At 39.1% G+C, this 13,872-nt stretch overlaps 1 protein-coding gene across 8 annotated transcripts in view; it reads left to right on the top strand.

The window, feature by feature from the left end:
• Positions 1 to 13,872, top strand: part of CEP192 (centrosomal protein 192) — a 156,383-nt gene that overhangs the window by 94,817 nt on the left and 47,694 nt on the right. For all 8 annotated transcript variants that reach the window (XM_055323535.1, XM_055323537.1, XM_055323540.1 and 5 more), the window contains 8 exons: positions 124 to 354; positions 10,259 to 10,384; positions 10,575 to 10,718; positions 10,842 to 10,905; positions 11,526 to 11,665; positions 11,761 to 11,853; positions 12,390 to 12,508; positions 13,399 to 13,575. In XM_055323535.1, the coding sequence (XP_055179510.1) occupies positions 124 to 354; positions 10,259 to 10,384; positions 10,575 to 10,718; positions 10,842 to 10,905; positions 11,526 to 11,665; positions 11,761 to 11,853; positions 12,390 to 12,508; positions 13,399 to 13,575 (1,094 nt within the window). The remainder of the gene's footprint in view (positions 1 to 123; positions 355 to 10,258; positions 10,385 to 10,574; positions 10,719 to 10,841; positions 10,906 to 11,525; positions 11,666 to 11,760; positions 11,854 to 12,389; positions 12,509 to 13,398; positions 13,576 to 13,872) is intronic.

The following is a 13,872-nucleotide window of genomic DNA, read 5'->3' on the forward strand; positions in this document are numbered from 1 at the left end:
ATAAATTTTCGGATTTGGTAGTTTGAGTGGGGAAAAAAGGGATCTTAAACTCGTTGATTCTAATTCTTGATTCTCCTTGTGAAGCCATTTCTTTATGAACTGTGTGGCTCTTTTTTTTTAAAGGTGGATCTTTCAGCATATCCTTGTTTAGTCTTCAAGAATAAAGTCATCATAAGACCTCATGCCACGGAAGAGATAAAAGTACTTTTCATACCATCTGATTCTGGGATTTTCAGATGTATATTCAGTGTTGCTTCTTGGCCATTTTCAGCAGATGCTGAGACCATAGCACAAGCAGAAGCCTTGGCAAGCCGAGTCATTCTCACGGCTGTTGCGGAGACCCCTGTGATCGAGGTAACTACTTGTAAGCAGGTCTCTGTCATACCTGGCATTTGAATGACGGCTGTTTAATCTTAGAAGTAATATTTGGGAAAATTGAATATGTGGGTAAATACCACCACAATATTATTTTCAAGCTAACCATTGGTTCTTAATATCTTCTTATTTTAGAATTTAAAATTATTTATTTTGCAGAAACAAAATATACTTGCTAGATGTATTAGTTTGGAGTATTCTGAAAAGTCACTAGACATATTGGGTTATTTTATTTTATTTTTTAACTTTTTTTTTTTTTTAAGATTTTATTTATCCATGAGAGAGAGAGAGAAAGGCAGAGGGAAAAGCAGGCTCCACGCAGGAAGCCCAATGTGGGACTCAATCCCGGGACCCTGGAATCAAGCCCTGAGCTAAAGGCAGATGCTCAACTGCTGAGCCATCCAGGCGTCCTGGGTTATTTGTTTTAAAGGAGACTAAGAAATGTAACCAGTGATATCCCTCATGCTATATGTAAACATTAGATGTTCTGTGTTAGCTTTTTATTTTTAATTTTTTATTTTGTTTAAAGATTTATTTAAGTAATCTCTGTAACCAATTTGGGGCTCAGATTCACAACACCTGAGATCAAGTTCCCTGCTCCAGTGACTAAGTCAGCCAGGTGCCCCTTATTAGCCTTTTAAATATCACTTTAAGAAACAACACAGTAAGTGGTTAGGGAAAAATCTTGAATATATGTATATAGAGAAAATAAGAACAGCTGCCCTGTGTTACATGAATGCATGTTCTAACTTGTAATGTTTAGTGAATCACATCATATAGGGATTTTAAAAAGTGTTGTCATGTCAATTTGGATGGACATGAGGACTAAGCTTTGTCTCTAGTGATGAAGTCACCAGTGTTGATGATCTTCCAGAGTTTGAGTACAGTTGTTTTCTCCCTGGAGTACTTCTCCCATACACTCTCTCACTTTTTCTAGATATCACCTCATACTGTTGATAGAATGGCAGTTCCCCTCTGGCCCCTCATCCCCACACACTTACCTCCTCCCTTTGGCTCACTTTACTTCTCTGCTTAGCATTTTCAGCGGTGATATACTAAATACTTACCTGTTTATTGTCTGATCCTCCTTGCCCCCACTAGAGTGTAAGCTGTTTGGGGATCAGGACATGTGTCTCTTTTGTTCCCTTCCAGAATAGTGCTTGGCACATAGTAGGGGCTCAAATAATAGTTGCTGAACTGTTTTTGGACAGAAGGTGGAAATAGCAATACTTCTAAATGTATATGGTTTTTGAAATATTGTATTACATATTACATATATGTGTACCAAGACCAGGGAATATAGTCAGCGGTTTCATCCATATTGTTAAAGATGTATGTATTAAGTCTGGAAGGAAGACATTATGGATTGTCTCTAGGGGAAATTGGATCGTTACATGTTTTAATGTATATTTATAGTTTGGGGTATTTTTTTGAGATTTTATTTTGAGAAAAAGCACGTTTGCACGAGTGGAGGCAGGGGCAAAGGAAGAGGGAGAGAATGTCAGGCAGATTCTGTGCTGAGTGCAGAGCCTGACATGGTGCTTGATCTTACAACCCGGAGATCATGACGTGAGCTGAAACCAAGAGTTGGACACTTAACTGTCAGAACGACCCAGGTACCCCAAAAGTACATTTATAGTTTCCAAATTTTTTAGGGATGTTGCAGCTGCCTCTCCTCTTCACACTCCCCACATTGGAGTCAGAATATGGGTTGGGGGGGAGGAGAGAGATTACATGGCGTAGTATGTGTTGGATTTATGTTAGTATTTGTGTGCTTGAAAAGAATGGCTTCTGAGTGCAGAATTCTTTCATATGTCCTTTAGCTCTGATTTGGTACTGTGTGGTTCCAGTCTTCTATATCATTATTAATATTTCTGTGTACTTACTCTTTTGGCCTCTGAGCGATGTGTTTGTGGATTTGTCTATTTCTCCTTATAATTCCATTGATGTTTGTCTTGGGTATTCTGAGATCTGAGGTTTTGTGTATTTAGACTCTAGATATTTTTATCTTCTAAGTGAAATCATTCCATTTATTTTATGTTTTTAAATATTTATTCATTCATTCATTCATTCATTCATGATAGACATAGAGAGAGAGAGAGAGAGAGAGAGGCAGAGACAGGCAGAGGGAGAAGCAGGCTCCATGCCGGGAGCCTGACGCATGACTCAATCCCGAGACTACAGGATCGCGCTCTGGGTCAAAGACAGATGCTAAACTGCTGAGCCACCCAGGGATCCCTGAAATCATTCCTTTTTAAAATAGCAGTTCTCTTTCATCTTTCTTTTGCATCTGTATTAGTTTCGAAGTTACACATTTCTGTTCCCTTTTTATTCAAACTGGTTATTCAGTCTAAAATTAATTAACAGCTCTGTTCTAGCCCAAACAACACAAAAAGCTACAGTTATTTTAATGCTGATCTTTTCTTTCTGTAATATCTTTCATTAATATTTTAGTCCCAAATGGTTTCAAAATCCCAACATTGAACTTTTTTTAACAGACTGATCAAGCACATTATATTCTTTTTAAATGGTTTTAAAATCCCAACATTGAACTTTTTTTAACAGACTGATCAAGCTCATTATATTCTTTTTGTGCTCAACATTGTGTCTTGAATCTTCTGTTTTTATCTTTTTCATAGACTCTATTATCTGTATTTAAAATATACTTACAATTCAGATTATTTGTAGTTCCTCAGGTGCTGATTCTTCTGCTAGTTTTGCCAGGTCTTCCCGATTACTTTCTTCATGTAGTTCTATTTTTTTTTTAATTTTTTTTTTAGGTTTTTTTTTTTTTTAGTTCTAATTTTTGAATTGATATTTAAATTTTTAAAATGTGAGTTCACCTCACGGAGGCTGCTCATTACTATAGAAATCCCACATGTCTTCGTTTTTTGAAGTGTCTGTAGAGCGGTTTGTATAACTTTGGTGGGTACTAAAGGTCTCAGTGATTTTCTTTCTTTCCTTTTTTATTATTTTATTGAAGTTCAATTTCCCAACATATACTAGAACACCAACTACTCATCCCATCAAGTGCCCTCCTCAGTGCCCGTCACCCCAACCCACTGCCCACCTCCCGTCCCACTACCCTTTGTTTGTTTCCCAGAGTTAGGAATCTCTCATGGTTTGTCACCCTCTCTATTTTCCCCACTCAATTTCCCTCCTTTCCCTTATAATCCGTGTCACTGTTTCTTATATTCCCCGTATGAGTGAAACCATATGATGATTGTCCTTCTCCAATTGACTTATTTCACTCAGCATAATACCCTCCAGTTAAATCCACGTTGAGGCAAATAGTGGGTATTCGTCCTTTCTGATGGCTGAGTAATATTCCATTGTACATATAGACCACATCTTCCTTATCCATTCATCTGTCGATGGACACCGAGGCTCCTTCTACAGTTGGTCTATTGTGGACATTGCTGCTATAAACATTAGGGTGCAGGTGTCCTGCCATTACACTGCATCTATATCTTTGGGGTAAATCCCCAGGAGTGCAATTGCTGGGTCGTAGGGTAGCTCTAGTTTTAACTCTTGAGGAACCTTCACATTGCTTTCCAGGATGGCTGTACCAGCGTGCATTCCCACCAACAGTGCAAGAGGGTTCCCCCTTCACATCCTCTCCAACATTTGTGGTTTCCTGCCTTGTTAATTTTCCCCATTCTCAGTGGTGTGAAGTGGTATCTTATTGTGGTTTTCATTTGTATTTCCCTGATGGCAGGTGATGTGGTGCATTTTCTCATATGCTTGTTGTCCATGTGAATGTCTTCTTTGAAGAAATTTCTGTTCATGTCTTCTGCCCATTTGATGATTGGATTTTTTGTTTCTTGGGTGTTGAGTTTAATAAGATCTTTATAGATGTTGGATACCAGCCCTTTATCTGCTATGTCATTTGCAAATATCTGTAGGCTTTTAGTTTTGTTGACTGTTTCTTTTGCTGTGCAGAAGCTTTTTATCTTGATTACGTCCCAATAGTTCATTTTTGCTTTTGTTTCCCTTGCATTCCTAGATGTATCTTGCAAGAAGTTGCTGTGGCCAAGTTCAAAGAGTGTTGCCTGTGTTCTCCTCTAGGATTTTGATGGATTCTTGTCTCACATTTAGATCTTTCATCCATTTTGAGTTTATCTTTGTGTCTGGTATAAGAGAATGGTCTAGTTTCATTCTTCTGCCCATGGCTGTCCATTTTTCCCAGCCCCATTTATTGAAGAGACTGTCCTTTTTCCAGTGGATAGTCTTTCCTGCTTTGTTGAATATTAGTTGACCATAGAGTTGGGGGCCCATTTCTGGGTTCTCACTTCTGTTCCATTGATCTGTGTGTCTGTTTTTGTGACAGTACCACACTGTCTTGAAGATCACAGCTTTGTAGTACAGGTTCAAATCGGCATTGTGATGCCCCCCAGCTCTGGTTTTCTTTTCAATATTCCCCTGGCTATTCGGGGTCTTTTCTGATTCCACACAAATCTTAAGATTATTGGTTCCAACTCTGGGAAGAAAGTCTATGGTATTTTGATAGGGATTTAATTGAACATGGAAATTGCCCTGGGTAGCATAGACATTTTCAGAATATTCTTCCATTCCATAGGCATGGAATGTTTTTCCATTTCTTTGTGTCTTACTCAATTTCTTTCAGAAGTCTTCTGTAGTTTTTAGGGTACAGATCCCTTACCTCTTTGGTTAGGTTTATTCCTGGGTATCTTATGCTTTGGGGTGCAATTGTAAATGGGACTGACTCCCTTAATTTCTCTTTCTTCAATCTCATTGTTAGTGTATAGATATGCCACTGATTTCTGGGCATTGATTTTGTATCCTGCCACTTTGCCGAATTGCTGTATGAGTTCTAGCAATCTTGGGGTGGAGTCTTTTGGGTTTTCTATGTACAGTATCATGTCATCCGCGAAGAGAGAGAGTTTGACTTCTTGGCCAATTTGAATATCTTTTATTTCTCTTTGTTGTCTGATTGCTGAGGCTAGGACTTCTAGGACCTTGTTGAATAACCGTGGTGAGAGTGGACATCCCTGTCGTATTCCTGATCTTAGGGGAAAGGCTCTCAGTGTTTCCCCATTGAGTATGATATTCACTGTGGACTTTTCATAGATGGCTTTTAAGATACTGAGGAAAGTCCCTGTATCCCTACACTCTGAAGAGTTTTGGTCAGGAATAGATGCTGTATTTTGTCAAATGCTTTTTCTGCATCTATTGAGAGGATCATATGGTTCTTGTTTTTTCTCTTATTGATGTGATCTATCACGTTGATTGTTTTACAAGTGTTTAACCAACCTTGCATCCCGGGGATAAATCCCACTTGGTCATGGTAAATAATCTTAATGTACTGTTGGGTCCTGTTGGCTAGTATCTTAGTGAGAATTTTTGCATCCATGTTCATAAGGGATATTGGTCTATAATTCTCCTTTTTGGTGGAGTCTTTGTCTGGTTTTGAAATTAAGGTGATGCTGGCCTCATAAAACGAGTTTGGAAGTATTATGGCCGTTTCTATCCTTCGAAACAGCTTTAGTAGAATAGGTATTATTTCTTCTTGAAACCTATGATAGAATTCCCCTGGGAAGCCATCTGGCCCTGGAGATGACTGCTTCAATTGCCTTGCTGGTTATTGGCCTGTTCAGGTTTTCTATTTCTTCCTGTTCCAGTTTTGGTAATTTGTGGTTTTCCAGAAATGGGTCCATTTCTTCCAGATTGCCTAATTTGTTGGCATATTGCTGCGCATAATACGTTTTTTAAATCGTTTGTATTTCCTTGGTATTGGTTGTAATCTCTCCTCTTTCATTTGTGGTTTTATTAATTTGAGTCTTCTTTCTTTTTAATAAGGCTGGCTAATGATTTATCTATCTTATTAATTCTTTTAAAGAACCAATTCCAGCTTTGTTGATCTGTTCTACAGTTCTTCTGGTCTCTATTTCATTGAGTTCTACTCAAATCATTATCTTCCTTCTGCCTGGTGTAGGTTTTTCTTAATTTTAATTTTAATTAATTAATTAATTTATTTTCTGGTGCAGGTTTTACTTGCTGTTCTTTCTCCAGTTCCTTTAGGCGCAAACTTATTAGTTTGTGTATTTGAGTCTTTTCTGATTTTTTGAGGGATTACAATACAAGCGTATTGTGATGTATTTCCCTCTTAGAACTGCTTTTTCTGTATCCCAAAGATTTTGAACATCTGTATCTTCATTTTCATTATTTTCCATGAATCTTTTTAATTCTTCTCAAATTTCCTGGTTGACCCATTCATCTTTTAGCAGGATGCTCTTTAACTTCCATGTGTTTGAGTTTCTTCCAAATTTCTTCTTGTGATTGAGTTCAAGTTTCAAAGCATTATGGTGTGAAAATATGAAAAAGATTGGGACAATCCCAATCTTTTGGTATCAGTTGAGACCTGATTTGTGACCCAGTATGTTTTCTATCCTGGGGAAAGTTCCACTCGTGCTGGAGAAGAACGTGTATTCAGATGGAAAGTTCTGTATGTATCTGTGAAATCCATCTGGGTCCAGTGTATAATTTAAGCCCCTTGTTTCTTTTGTGACGTTGTGCTTAGATCTGTCATTTGTAGAAAGTGCTGTGTTGAAGTCCCCTACTATTAGTGTATTATTATCTAAATGTGTTTTTACTTTGGTTATTAATTGATATACTTGGCAGCTCCCACATTAGGGCCATAAATATTCATGATTTTTAGGTCTTCTTGTTTGATAGGCCTTTCAAGTATGATATAGTGCTCCTCTTCATCTCTTTTTTTTTTTTTTTTTCCTCTTCATCTCTTACTACAGCCTTTGGGATAAACTGTAATTTATCTGATGTGAGGATTGCTACCCAAGCTTTCTTTTGAGGACCATTTGAATGGTAAATGGTTTTCCACCCCTTCATTTTCAGGCAGGAGGTGTCCTTAGGTCTAAAATAAGTCTCTTGTAGACAACAAATAGATGGGTCTTGCTTTTTTATCCAGTTTGAAACCCTGCGTCTTTTGATGGGGTCATTTAGCCCATTCACGTTCAGAGTAACTATTTAAAGATGTGAATTTCATGTCATCTTAATACCTGTTCAGTCCCTGTTTTTGTGGATTGTTTCTTTGGGCTCCCTCTTTTTCTTTTACAGGGTTCCCCTTAATATTTCTTGCAGAGCTGGTTTGCTGGTCACATGTTCTTTCAGTTTCTGCCTATCCTGGAAGCTCTTTATCTCTGCTTCTATTCTGAATGACAGCCTTGCTGGATAAAATATCCTTGGTGGCATGTTTTTCTCATTTAGTACCCCGAATAGATCATGCCAGCCCCATCTGGCCTGCCAGGTCTCTGTGGAGAGATCTGCTGTTAATCTGATATTTCTCCCCATATAAATTAAGAATTTTTTGTCTTGAGCTGCTTTAAGAATTTTCTCTTTATCTTTGGAATTTGCAAGTTTCACTACTAAATGTTGAAGTGTTCAACGGTTTTTATTGATTTTTTTTTTTTTTTTTTGGCAGGGGCGGGGGTCTCTTCTCTATCTTGGATCTGAATGCCTGTATCCTTCCTCAGACTTGGGAAGTTCTCAGCTATGATTTGTTCAAATATACTTTGTGGCCCTCTCTACCTTTAGGCCTCTTCTGGAATCACAATTAGATGTATATTCTTCTTTCTGAGGCTATCATTTATTTCCCTAAGCCTTTCCTCATGGGCTCTTAATTGTTTTTTTTCCTCAGCTTCCTTCCTTTCCATCAACTTGCCCTCTATGTCAGTCACTCTTTCTTCTGCCTCATTAACCCTTGCAGTTTAGGACCTCCAGTTTGGATTGCATCTCATTTAATTGATTTTTAATTTCAGCCTTATTAGATCTCAATTCTGCGGTAACGAAGTCTCTAGAGTCCTTTATGCTTTTTTCCAGAGTCCCCAGTAGCTTTAAAATTGTGCTTCTAGGGATCCCTGGGTGGCGCAGTGGTTTGGCGCCTGCCTTTGGCCCAGGGCACGATCCTGGAGACCCGGGATCGAATCCCACATCGGGCTCCCGGTGCATGGAGCCTGTTTCTCCCTCTGCCTGTGTCTCTGCCTCTCTCTCTCTATCTGTGTGACTATCATAAATAAAAAAAAAAAAATTAAAATTGTGCTTCTGTATTGGCTTTATGACATGGAATAAAATCCATATTCTGTAACTCTTGACAGAGAGTACTGTTTCTGATTCATTCTTTTATAGTGAATTCTTCCTTCTACTCGTTTTTTCCAGTGCAGAGTGGCTATATGAGTAGGATTAGTCAAAAGTATCAGCCACAACCTAAGTGAATTCCACTCTGGATGATTCTGATGAGGTCAGAGACCAGAAAATTAAAAAGATCAGAAGAAAATAAAACAAAAAGACCACTAAAGTGACAAACAAATTCTAAAAGTAGTAAAAAATAAAAGGCCAAAGACCCTAAAGAACCGCGCTCCCGAGGACCACCTCTCCCAAAGGGAATGGGGCTCAGCCACCTCCATCTGGATCCGCCCCTGTAACCAACTGGCTTCTCCCAAATGCAGTGAGGGCTGTGGTGCTCCAGCCCTTTGTGGAGATCACCGGGTTTTGCGGTGTGCTCTCCCCGGGGTGCCCCTCCTCTACTAGTGACTCCGGGAATCTAGAGGCTTCACTGCCCCCTGCGATTCTGCCTGATTTCCCTGCTGAGCAGTTTTCTGTCCCAGAAAACTCTGGTGCAGAATTTTAAAGTTCCCACTTCCTGAGGCTGGGCTTTCCTGGCCCAGAGGCTGTTGCTGCTCTGCTTTAGCCCCGCTCCTTGTGGGGCCCTTCCCCCACTTGATTCTTTATTTTTTTCTGCCTTCCTACCTTATTAGAAACGAAAACTCTTCTCTCTATAGTGTTCCAGCTGTCCTCTCCTTAAATGTCAGGTCGGATTTGTAGGTGTTCGGGATGTTTTGAAAACTTCCTAGGTAAGTTGGTGGGACCAGGTGAATTGAGGACCCCCTACTCTTCTGCCATCTTGCCCCACCTCCCCCTCAGTGATTTCCAACTTGGAGTTCCCATGCCTCATGTGGTATAGGCTTGAGGTTTTACTTTCTTGCAAAATGATCTCCAGACAATCTTCCCTGTTATCTCCTCAGCCATGGAAACAGTTTTTCCAGGTCCCTTTTCATAAAAAGGGCACTTCTTTGAATTTCTGCATTTGACATTGGGAGTTTAAATTCCATTCCAAAGCCTTGCCCTGCTCCCGTCAAGCTCAGGGTCCTGCCATCTGTTCTCAGGCAGGTGTTGAAACTCAACTACCTTGGGAGTGGATTGATCAGACCTTCATGGTCCACCATGGAAGTCAGCTCCCATTTGCCAGTCTGTTTTTTACTTTTATATTCAACCAGGCTAAAGAAATGTATGTGTATTTTAAATATTATCCAACATTTCTACATGTATGGGTGTGAGGGTCTGTGTTAAGTTGTTCTCCAGTGTTTAAAGAAGTCATCTGCTGTGATGACAGGCCCTCATTCTAAATTTTGATGTCCGTTTTGATATATTTTTAAACACTTTCAGTTTTGTCAGAAATTTGGACTTAATCTGAAAATGCCAATGTACATTTTGAAGGGAATTGAAAAGTCAAAATTGTATAATAGAGCTCATAGCTCAATGAAGGGAAGCTTATATATGTTATAAAATGGTCTTTCTTAATATCTAACAGTCTTTTCAAAGTAGCAACAACAAATATATTGCTTTGTCCTATAGTATATATCTGGGTACAAGGACTACCTCAAAAACAAAGAATTTAACATTATTTTTGTAGAAAATAGCAGTTGTAAAATTGCCTAGGGAAACTTAGATAAGTTCACATTTCATGACAACTATTTGTGGCTGTAAAGAGTGGTGATAAGAATATAAGCTGTGAAGTTTATTAATACATTGCTTTTTAGAAACCGGTCTTTTTTTTTTTCATAATTAGGTAGATATAGAAAAGAAAGATGTTCTTGATTTTGGTGACTTGACTTACGGAAGCTGGAAAGCTCTGCCATTAAAATTGATAAACAAGACTCATGCCACTGTGCCAATCAGACTTGTTATTAATGCTGTAAGTACTAACATACAGTAAGAAAACTTTACAGAGCACATTGATTTGGAATTGTAGACACTGCTAATATCATTCTTGATTAATTTTTCTTATGGAAATAATTTTTTTTAAGGATTCTGTCCACAAATTTAACATCACACCAACATTGTCCTAGTGGCTTTATTGAAACTGATTCTCGATTTCTGAACAGAATGCCGCAGCCTGGCGCTGCTTCACATTTTCCAAGGCACCCATCCATGCCTCTTGGAAAGAGACTCCATATGCCGATGTGATTGCTCAGCTTGCAGCTCCTTCTGTGGTCAACCACGTGATGCCTGCTAGTTATGATGGACAGGTAAGATGGGGGATTAAAGAACTGCCTTAGATTTAAAGAGGAAGTTAAGTTTCCAAACAACTTACCTTTCTTTAAGGTTTAAATCTTAATGCTAGTGTAAATTTATTTTATTTTGTTTTACAGGATCCAGAGTTTCTGATAATTTGGGTTCTTTTCCATAGTCCAAAGAAACGGATCACTTCTTCAGGTAGCATGTGTATATTTTTTGGAAATTGCTTTACTTTGTAGATAAATACGCCACAAAATTGAGGAGTAGTTCCTCCATCAGTAAATGTGAATACTTTGAGTAATTTGTCAAATATTTTATGTTGTTTTAAAGATGGGGCAGAGACCATGCTGTTTTGGGTCAAACTCCTGTGTAGGTAACCCCAGCAAGTACTGCTGAAGACCTGTTGGGATCTTACTGTTCACTGATTTTGTCACATCTACCAGTTGGATATTTTCTTTTTCTCCTTCCCCTCTACTCATTTGTTTCCTCTTTGAATTCATTAAAAAGTCATCTTGCTTAGGATTTCTTGTGACCCCTGAGGGCATAGTGTTGGACCACATGAGGCATTTAGAACTGAATAACTCTCAGGCACCTGGATGACTCAGAGGTTGAATATCTGCCTTCAGTTCAGGTCATGATCCCTAGATCTTGGGATTGAGTCCCACATGGGGCTCCCAGCAGGGAGTGTGCTTCTCTCTCTGCCTGTGTCTCTGTCTCTCTCTTTCTGTCTCTCATGAATAAATAAATAAAACTTCAAAAAAAAAAAAAAAGAATTGAACAACTCTCAGGTCTGTAACTAAAAAAATGAACTTTTACAGAGATCTTGGACTCAGCAGAAGAGTTCTTGGCAAGAGTGGATATAGAAGTTGATAGCCCAAACCCTACACCAGTCATTAAAAGTGTTCGTCTCCAAGCAAGAACAGGAATAGCTAGGATACATGCTCCAAAAGACTTACAGGTATCCACACTTCTCTTTGCCGTGATTTTATGTTAAGGTTGATTTCATTCTTGTTGTGATATTGTTTTAAATGTCGGTTTTACCCCATCCTCTAGACTATGCACTTGTTTGCCAGTGTGGCTTCCTCAACAAAGCAGCACTTACCTTTGAAAAATGCAGGGAATATTGACGTTTACTTGGATATCAGGGTAAGAATTTGTGTCAGAATGCTATGACATGGTATTTTCTTAGACTGTGAAATGGAAGTATATCCTCATATTGTGGAGGTTGCTCAGCTGCCACCTTGGCAGAGTGCCATGGGGGTCAAATGCAAGAACCTGTGTGTGGGCTTTAAAAGCTGGTGGTTAAACTAGTATGAAATAGATGGTAGGGCACTTGAACTTTGACATCTGATGTTTTACAAGTAAAAACCAAGTTCTTAGATTAGTTCCCGGAAACTGTGTGTGTTGTCCTATAGACAGGTGGAATTGGAGGAGAGTGATCACGTACGGAGGCATTATTTCTGAGACATGTGGGTGAGCTAAAGGATATTAGGAGTAGGGTGGGAGATGAAGTTTGTTATGGAAGAGGAAGTGCCCTTTCCAGGAGAGTAAGACGAGGCAGGGCAGTGACAGACAGGCACAAGGGAAAAGTCACCTGTCAGAGTAAGTGAAGAACGAGAGGAGCGGACTAGAAGCCCCTTTTGCAGACGTTGGCATTTAGTTATAATTGTGTAAATATTTAGATTCCAGATCAAGGAAGTCACTTTTCAGTGGATCCAGAGAATCTATTCCTTAAACCTGGAGAAGAACGAGAAGTTACAGTTACATTTACTCCAGAGGACCCCAAGACCTGTGAGGAAAGGTAATATAAAATTATTTATAATGGCAAGCTTTAACTTTTTGCTCAAAACAGCTGCTTATAGACCTGTGCTTCATTCCACAGCCTGAATGAGTACATGTTTTCTCTCACCTAATAATGTAGCTCCATTTAACCTCTTTTAGCCTCAGATTTTCTTTTTTGTTTACTAAAACTCTCCTTTTAAACCACCTGACTAGAAATTAAGAAATTACTATTTTCAAGAATATTCTGACAAAAGTAAATAATAAAACATCAGTCTTAATGTTTCTCATGAACTTTTCCTCGCTCTCCGAGGAAACCATCGCTAGATGTTAAAGACACTTCCCTTACTCCCATCCCTTCTCCAAGCTTGTGACATTTTGGTGCCCAGATCCTCAGTGAGTATTACCTGGCAGTGGTCAGAGCACCATCATCATTAGTATTTGAACTTGCTTGGTAAACAGAGCTTAGAAGCATGCTCTCCTGAGACATATGTGGTCTGGCCTCCACCTGGGTTATAGATACCCTAGTGTGCTCAGTCTGTTACATGATCTTTCAGAGAGGGGCTAGCCTGCACAGATGTGGATACTTTTGCCTGGTGCGCATGCCTGCAACTTCACCGAGTTAATTCTCTCATCTGGGAAGCTTTCCTCGGCTCTTGCCAAATTCCTCATAAAGAGTAGTCGCTAATATTCCTATGGCCCTCTGAACTTGCCCGCTCCCATTAAGTAGATGATATTATGATCGTCTCTTTCCTTGTCTGTATTCTTCTCTGGAATATAAGCTGTAAGGGTGGGAATGTAATTGTTTTCTCAGCACTCAGTCCAATCTCTTGGGACAAAGGAAGCTTGTGGGGAATAGATGCCAATAGAAGTGAACTTTGGACGTTAAATTTAGATGGTTTTCTTTGTTAGGATCTTGAAAATATTTGTGCAGCCCTTTGGACCTCAATATGAAGTGGTGTTAAAAGGTGAAGTCGTTTCTTCAGGAAATAAACCTCTGACACCTGGCTCTTGCTGCTCAGATGTTCCATCGATTTTGTCCAACAAGCAGTTTCTGGCCTGGGGAGGTGTTCCTCTTGGTAGAACACAGTAAGTATGCATGTAGCAGCTTCTGAACGTGAAGATTCTGCTGTCTTCCCATAGTGTTATTCTCTGCTTTGATAATTATGACCATGTTAATGTTTTTAGAGTTGAAATAAGGCTGTCTTACGTTCCTTAATCTTCAGATCATGAATGCAGATGTTTTAATTAAAATTTTCACCTCTGCAGTCCAAAAAACTAAGTTTACACTTTCTTAAGCTTTTTTTCTCTGCTGATTACCAAGTTCAGGCAATTAAGAGTTTCTTTCTTCCTTCTCTGGAAAGCCCTATGGAAGGGTAGGAAGAA

Source organism: Nyctereutes procyonoides, unplaced genomic scaffold, assembly GCF_905146905.1.
Source record: "Nyctereutes procyonoides isolate TBG_1078 unplaced genomic scaffold, NYPRO_anot_genome, whole genome shotgun sequence".
In the NCBI taxonomy this organism is placed as follows: domain Eukaryota; kingdom Metazoa; phylum Chordata; class Mammalia; order Carnivora; family Canidae; genus Nyctereutes; species Nyctereutes procyonoides.